This window comes from Morone saxatilis, unplaced genomic scaffold (genome assembly GCF_004916995.1).
Source record: "Morone saxatilis isolate NCDOM2014 unplaced genomic scaffold, NCSU_SB_2.0 Contig24, whole genome shotgun sequence".
NCBI classification, from domain to species: domain Eukaryota; kingdom Metazoa; phylum Chordata; class Actinopteri; family Moronidae; genus Morone; species Morone saxatilis.
In genome coordinates, this window is record NW_023339807.1 from 16,564,686 (window position 1) to 16,572,646 (window position 7,961).

General features: G+C 40.1%; 1 protein-coding gene across 6 annotated transcripts in view; it reads right to left on the minus strand.

The window, feature by feature from the left end:
* Window positions 1-3,455: 3,455 nt before the first annotated feature.
* Window positions 3,456-7,961, minus strand: part of u2af2a (U2 small nuclear RNA auxiliary factor 2a) — an 8,996-nt gene continuing 4,490 nt past the window's right edge. For 4 of the 6 annotated variants that reach the window (XM_035672638.1, XM_035672640.1, XM_035672636.1 and 1 more), the window contains 7 exons: window positions 7,505-7,621; window positions 7,214-7,370; window positions 7,009-7,088; window positions 6,751-6,873; window positions 6,511-6,597; window positions 5,116-5,364; window positions 3,456-5,011 (listed from right to left, as the gene is read on the minus strand). In XM_035672638.1, the coding sequence (XP_035528531.1) occupies window positions 4,877-5,011; window positions 5,116-5,364; window positions 6,511-6,597; window positions 6,751-6,873; window positions 7,009-7,088; window positions 7,214-7,370; window positions 7,505-7,621 (948 nt within the window). In that variant the 3' untranslated portion in view covers window positions 3,456-4,876. The remainder of the gene's footprint in view (window positions 5,012-5,115; window positions 5,365-6,510; window positions 6,598-6,750; window positions 6,874-7,008; window positions 7,089-7,213; window positions 7,371-7,504; window positions 7,622-7,961) is intronic. The other 2 variants (XM_035672639.1, XM_035672642.1) reach the window with 1 other exon arrangement.

The following is a 7,961-nucleotide window of genomic DNA, read 5'->3' on the forward strand; positions in this document are numbered from 1 at the left end:
CACATATGTGTGTCTATTCTCTAAAATGACTTTGCTTCTAATTAAGGAGCCTATCTGTGCTCCTCCATCATGTGAGATTGATAGAAAGTGTCCACACACAGTCTGAGGCCATCAATAATCTACAGTATGCTGATGTGAACAATCTTGTCTCCACAACACTCAAGCGGCCCTGTCAGCAGGACTGATTTATGCTTGAACACACTGAAGTGCACACATGTATGCTCATGTATGCAGCCATGCGCACACTGACCACACTTGTGCACATAACAGCTGCAACCATTTCTTACTTCGACACTGACTGAGAATATTTGCCCGATTAAAGCATAAGTCTGGTGATATCTTATATTTTTCTTATTGGAAACAAATCCTGTGTAAATACCAAAACCAACAATTAATTGATCTGTTAACAAGTATTCCAAGTACGCGTGATATACTTTATTCCTCTGTGTCAAAGTTCTCCATTGCGGTCCAGAAACCACATTAAAAATATATCAATTACTGGACAATATGGGCACTGTACTTTATTTTCAGTTGATCCCACATGCAGGAATTTTGGGCCGTAAATACAAGGTAGCATAACAAATCCGCAGCAGAAAATAGTCCCCAACAAATTAGCAATTTACTCCTGTTAAAGTGATTTTTGATTAAAAAAAACTAGTGCTCAACTGTTTTGGTCAATTTTTTTTTGTGACATGTATTTACCTCTCCAGTAGGAACAAACAGGCTTGAGGCAGAAATACATAGACAGATAGGATTAGATTAGATTAGACAGCTTTATTAATGATTGTTGAAAGTAAATATTGAGAGATGGACTTATCCTTTAACTCAGGGTTGCCAAAAATGGGGGCCGGGGGCCAAAGTTGGCCCGCATTAAGGTTTCGATTTGGCCCACCAGATGTTTCTGGCAAAAAAAAAAAATTAAATGAATTAAAACAATATATATATATAATTTCAGTTATTATAGCACCATCAGAAGCAGTGCCACACAGGGGGGTTACATTTGTATTACCAGTATTCCTCACTCCACTATAAACTGTATGGGTCTGCAGTTCTGCTGTTTGTATTTGAAAGTGCAGTTTGTCCGTGTTTGACAAATGTCACAACTTTTGAGACTGTCCCCTTAAACATATGAATGCATTTTTCTTTATTAACATGTCTTTAATTGCTGACAAACTGTGCTGATAGGCCTTAATTACAGCAGATCATTTGACACCCATAGTAGGAAAAGCACAGTTCATCCGTTCCATTCAAGTGTCCCTGTAAGTTCGACCAGGACCCTGAAACTGAAGCAGCTAAATGGAATTCAGCCATCATTAATTTTCTTAACTGAACCGGTGCTTTTCCTACTGTGACATGTCAGAATGTCCTATGCATATTCACATTCAACCTGACATCTCTCTGCACCAGGTTTTTAAGTTATTTTAAGTCAAAGTCTTTTTCCATGGGATGTTCGCATTATGTTTTTTACTCCTATGCGCTGAATGCAAACTGGCGTAATGTACACAGAGTTCTGCATCCATCCTACTTCAGTGTTGCACTCTCCCACTGCTGCAGTGTTCTATCTTTCTGAATGAGGATCAATGGGGAGGCACTGCCCAGAATGACAATGACCATCACTAGAGTTTTACATTCACCACTAGGGGGAGATAATGTATTTACAATCTTCACTGCAGCATCAGGCCTGGGGAGGGCTGCTAATAACATTTAATAGGTCTCATGTTAGGCGGCCTGAATGTCCTCATAAGAGAGGCAGTGTCTGTTTTACATGTTTCCTCTGGTGGATGTGGCTTCAGCAGCCCAGGAGAGCTGCTGTTTTATCTGTGCCCTCAGGGAACAACAGGGTAGCGAGTGTTGCATCAGTGGCCCTGCTGCTGGGTTTTGTGCAGTGGGGTGCAGCGATGCAGATGGAGATGGGCAGTATAGAGCTGACACAGGACATTATTTCATGTCAGAGATTTGTTGCTTTTCTGTTACTGTTTTACAGGAACTCCCTGTTGAATAGGTCCCAGGTGGACACAGCTTATGGCATTTATTGCTGCTGACCAAGCCTTGTGTGCACTGACTTCAATATAAAGAAAAAGACCAGATAAACAAGTTACTTGATTTCTGAGTAAAGCATATATGCTGCTCCAACTCAAGAACAAGAGGCTTTTCCTAAGCACTTCATAATTATATAAATCTCCCTGCTTTGGGCATAAACATAAATATGAATTTAATTTATTTGCACATTAAACATGCAGAGAGTGAAAAAGCTTAAAACGTATTGATTGGCTCAGAATAAATAAGAACACACATTCAGTGTTAAATATAAGAAGTGTTAAATACAAGATTAAGATTGTTTACATATATGTTTTGTATGACTTTAAGGAAGATATAATTTACACCAAATGAGAAAAGGAGTTCCACACATCAGGTCTCTGCTTGCGAGATGTTTGGGAAGATCATTCGTCTGGTTGAGAAGCGAATCCGTGAATCATGTTTAAAATAAGACCTGAAATGATCTGAAAGATAAGTACATATACTTCAACAAGTTGACTGGGTTATGATGCTAAAAAGGTCATTTTTGGAGAAGAAAAATGTATAAAGAGTTAGAAAAATGTACTTATACCCAGATTATATTGCACTATGAGAGTAATATACAGTTTTCATATTACAGAAAAAGATCTGAAGGGGTATTTTTAGCATCTGTGAAATAGCTCCATCGTTCGGACATTGCTATTAACTACAGGTCTTGATAAATGATGCCATCGACTGAATGAAACTGGCTGGACATGGCTCCAGTCTACTCCATCTCCATAATTAACTGTGAATGTCATCACTCACTGTTTGAATAATACCGTGCTGCAGTGGGGCGGGTGGATGTGCATAAGAGAGGAAACATAAAGGAGAAAAAAATCATGTAAATTCAGTTTTTAATCAACATTTGAAAACAAATTGGACAAATGAAAGACTGTTTTTGCTTTTTTATAAACTAGGTGTGGTTTTTTAGGTTTTAAATCATTTAAGAAATCACATTTTTTCCAGAGAAAAAAAAAAGAAATTAAATGACACAGTGACACTGAGAAAGCAGGTTTCAGAAAGTAGGGAGTAACATCTCATAAGTGTTATCACTGACACAAATCTCTCTTCAGCGCTGTCTTAAGCAACCCAAGGTATCAAATGAAAGCAGTCTCAAGCCCGTACAGTGTGAACATGTGGTCCTCAGAGAATCAAGGGCAGAAGATGAGGGAGATGAGAGAAAAGCAGATTTTTGTCTAAGTACATACGGACAGTTTCTAACATCCCAACAACTACCTCTGACATTTAGTGAATTGATTGAGCATTATAAAATGTAAAATTATTTTGTTTAAATTTAGTTAGGTTTGTGGAAATAATTCTGTCTGCAAGCTCTAATGTGCTATCGCAGCATTAGGTTTAATTGTAATACTTTCTTTGTACAAGACAGCACCTATTAATTTATCTTTTTTTTAAACATGAGGCTGGAAGTTGACAGAGCAGGAAGAAGTTGTGTGGTTTTGGTTTTACTCTGCAGTACAACATGAGTCGTGGTTATTAGTCACGTGTTTATTTGGTCTTGGTCAAAGAGGTGAGACGTTGCACAAAAAAACAACCGGGTCCAACACATCTTACATCCTAAATCTGCTGGGAAACAAGGAAAAAGGAAAACTGGTGATGCAAGGCTAAAGTACAAGTTAGTGACATCTATGAACAGACAGACATCATTGACAGAGGGGCAAGCCGAATTTCTATCATAAGCGAATTGGACATGTATTAACATTAAGGCTTTTTTGGTAAGGAAGAGATAAATCCACAATTAAATGCCAATCTCTTTGCCTCTCTCAATCTTCCTTTGTTTATTTCCTCTTGAATTAAACCGGATTTGGACTGTCAGGACAAAACAATCCCACCTGTTAAAAGCTGTGCACAAAAGATGGACGTGAAAAACAGAAAATAAAAAGAAAGAAAATCAAACGTTCTTTTCTGCAGTTCATGTTATTCTGCGGCCTGAATACAAGGTGATATTACAGCTCAAATCAGTGAAGCTACACACAGTATAATTACAGTTAACATTCAGATAGAGTCCAATTAAACAACAGATTCTCTGACACTCGTCCTGAGGGGGGCAGTAGTCTGATGAAAACGGAACATGAAGAAATGATGGAGTCCCAAAAGAAAAGAAAAAAACTAAACAAAAATGAGGACTCTCCTCTTGCCTTTCTAATGATGGGGGCAAAACTGAAGTTGATGTTACAGCTACTGTATATCTACATTAGACAGTCAAACAAAAATGCCCTCATCTTCCTTCTCCATCTCCCTCACATCTCCCATTGACAAATAAACACTCCTGTTTTCTCAATCTCTCTTTTCAATCAGAATAGTCCAGTTAGTTCCCTACTGCAACTCCTTTCTAATGTTCTTAAAACAGGCTACCTCCATTTAAATACAAACCTTAAAGTGTGGCACCCCCCTCCCACCCAATATGACTTCCCTGTCTCACAAAGTATAAAAATTGTTGACCCCACCCCGGACCTATTATTACACACATTTTCTCAAAAATCTTTGACTCCCCCACCCACCCAGCTACACCCTCTCCACCCAAACCCAGCCCCCTCTGTTATGGACTGAATATAAACCCCCCCTCCCCAATTATTCTCCTTTTCCAATTCCAAGTATCTGTTTTAACTGCTGGGCATTTCACGTAGATCTCAAATGGTAAACTGGATATCACCAAAGCCATTTGTCAAATCATTAATACTCCCAAGATCTACCTGAAATGTTGCTCTACCAAATCAATCGGGGGGCTGATTTGGAAATGGACAGCACACGTTCCCACCCTCCCTCCCCCATCCCGTCTTGTCTTGTCTTCATGCCTCCTCTACCAGAAGTCCCGGCGGTGATAAGCGTCTGGATCGTAGTATTTGGTGACCACCACCCTGTTGGCGAACTTCCTTCCTGTAAGCCCCTGCATGGCCTTCTGGGAGTCAAAAACTGACATGAACTCCACAAAGATCTGCAGAAGAGTGAAAAATAACCATTAGAATGATGACTAACACTTTTCAGGACATCTAATTTAAGACAAATTCAATTCTGGATGAATCAGATATCCATTCCCACCTTGCCGGTTCCAGGCACCTCCAAGCCGTCCACAGGTCGAGGTATCTCGATGCTCTTAACTTGACCGTACTTGCTGCACTCGTCCCTGACGTCCTCCACAATCTCCTCATATTCTTCATCATCCAGCAGCTCCTCTGGGGCCACCATGTTCATCAGACACAGCACCTCAGTGGGCAGGCCACCCATCTGAGTCACTGAGCTGTTCAGACCTGGCACCTGCAGCGTCACTGGGGTCTGGTTTATACTTGTCTGGAAGGACAGACAGAAAGGTTAGAAGAGAGTTAAGGACTGAAGTATCACAACTAGCTGCAAAACATCTACAATGACATTCAATTTAAATCTTACTGGCCAAAGCAGTGTCTCATATTTTTCACTTTCATATAATGAAGTAGACAGGCCTTCCCTACTGCTGGCACTTGAAACCACAATTAAATAAATTACAAAAAATGTTCTAGCATACCTGTAGTCCACTAGTTTCAGTTTTATGTACTACTAGGTATCACTAACTGTTTTTATATTAAGCCTCATGCTGCTTTGATTGTCTTGCTGTAATTTGTAAATGACTGACGTTATGCTTTCTTGCTGAGAGAATATGTGCATCAGAATATATATGAATACAATGCAATATAGTCCTCTTCATCTGAAAATACTTACAGGAGGAGGGAGGGGAACTGATAAGATATTATTGATACAAATGCCATTGTCTATTCTGCTTATTGGTCTGATCTTTTTTCTGTGTGGGGAAAAAACGTAGGCCTTAAGATAAAAAGGATGTAGCAACAGTCTGCCATCGCCTAAAATGGATGAAATTAAAGAATACTGTTACAAGTTTCCAGCAGTGCAGACACGTGAGTTTTACATCACTTTGTTGATGAGCAAGTGTCAGAAAAACATCCCGACACTGATAAAGGATTCTGATCGATCAGACCAGTTCTCGGGTCCCATCCCTATACAGGATGTCTTTAGGTGGCAAATCAGAGTGAAAGTGGCCCAGTAGGTTATGTTATATGTTGCATCATATTTTGAGGTTACTTTCCATGATACCATAATAATTTATCATGAATAATACATTGTAGCCACCTACTTTAAAGCTAGTGTTTAAAAGTTTGAAAGCCAGTGACTGTTAATTAAAATTCAGTGAAATACATTGCAGTGCTGCTCATGCCAAGTAACCACGCAATAGTAGTGAACAGCTGTTGTGTATGCAGAACAGACTACCTTGCAAAAATAATAATAATACAGTTGCACTTCTTAGCAGTGTGTCAGATAGTGTAGCAGATAAATGGCTCCAGTAGATTTCATCCACAATGTGTCTTTATCTGGTTTTGCAACTCTAAAAAGAGCATCCAGCCTCCCACCACCCTGCTGTCATCTGTCCAGCGTTTGGACACTCACCAGAGTGGCGTTCTTGGATCCCACACTGGCTCTTTGCACCAGGAGCTTCTTGTCTCCCAGCTGCATGCCGTTCAGCCCAGCGATAGCCTGTAACAATATTGAGGTTTTAAATTATACTTTCAAAAAAATCCATAGTTATGAAAGTTTAATATGACACTGTAGTATTTGTCTGATCATCAAAAAAAGGGGGGGATATAATAAATGTCCTGTCAACATCTTTCTTTCTGTGGCATTGGTTACCTGGTCATTAAGGTTGACATCAACATATTCACAAAAGGCATATCCTTTAGATAAGCCTGTGGCACTGTCCTTCACCAGGTTGAAGGCCTTCAGGGGGCCAAATGATGTCAGCAGCTCCTTGACCTGAGACACACAAGACAAGAGGGTCACTAAAAGTTGAGTGATTCCTAAATACAAAATACAAGTGCAAGAGAGTATAACCTTTACAACTGTAACCTAGTTTGGAGGATTGAGCTTGTTTCATGTAGAAATACTGACCTGGTCATCATTCAGGTAGTTGGGCAAGCCACCAATGAAGAGCTTGTGAGCTGAGTCAGGCACCACTGTCGACACCACACCTACAAGAGACAAAAAAAAAACACAACAGTAACACACAAACAGTAAGGCACAAGGAGCAAGCTCCTCTAGGTAAGAAATTACTGATTACTTATGAATTATGCCACAAGTACTTAGAGTTAAAAACCATTAATTGTCTGTGTACCAGGCACATAGACACTGGGGTTCTCGCTCATGCCGGGCAGGGGCTGGTAATCGTGTGGACGGCGAATCTTGAGACTCTGGCCTTGAAAGATGATGCCATCAAAGGCCATTGCCTGTGTTGTTTCATCCACTGAACGGAACTACACAGGAACAAAACTACAGGTGAATAAACTGCTCTTACCATCTTACCATTATCAGTATCTTATCAAAACTGTTCTTCAAGCATGGCTTAACTGACAAACACCCAAAGGCATGTTTGAGTGTATTATTTCACCTCAAGGAAGGCAAAATTCTTATCCTGGTTGATCTGTACAGCAAGGACAGGGTTTCCAGGGGCCTGAGTTAGACCACCCAAACGCATCTGGGCATTGAAGAAGTCCATCATGGACTCCTACAGAGAAGAGAGGGAGGGAATTAAGTTAGCATTGTTTGGTGAATTAGTGAAAGGATAAAAAACACAACTTTAGACGAGTTTATAAACTTGAACTAAAACGTCAAATGCTGTCCTATAAAACTGTGCATCATGGCCAATTTCCTAAATCGATTCGATTTTGATTCATAAGGTTCTGAATCGATCAATCAAAAACGAAGGCTTCAAGCTGATCATTCAGCTCGAACCACACTAACTTATGGTGCGCGGAGAATCGGCCGGTAATGTTAGTGATTCCCTCAGTTTCTTTTGTTTTGCCCCGGACGGCTTGTTGTCGGAAGCTAACGTTAGCGTAGTGTGA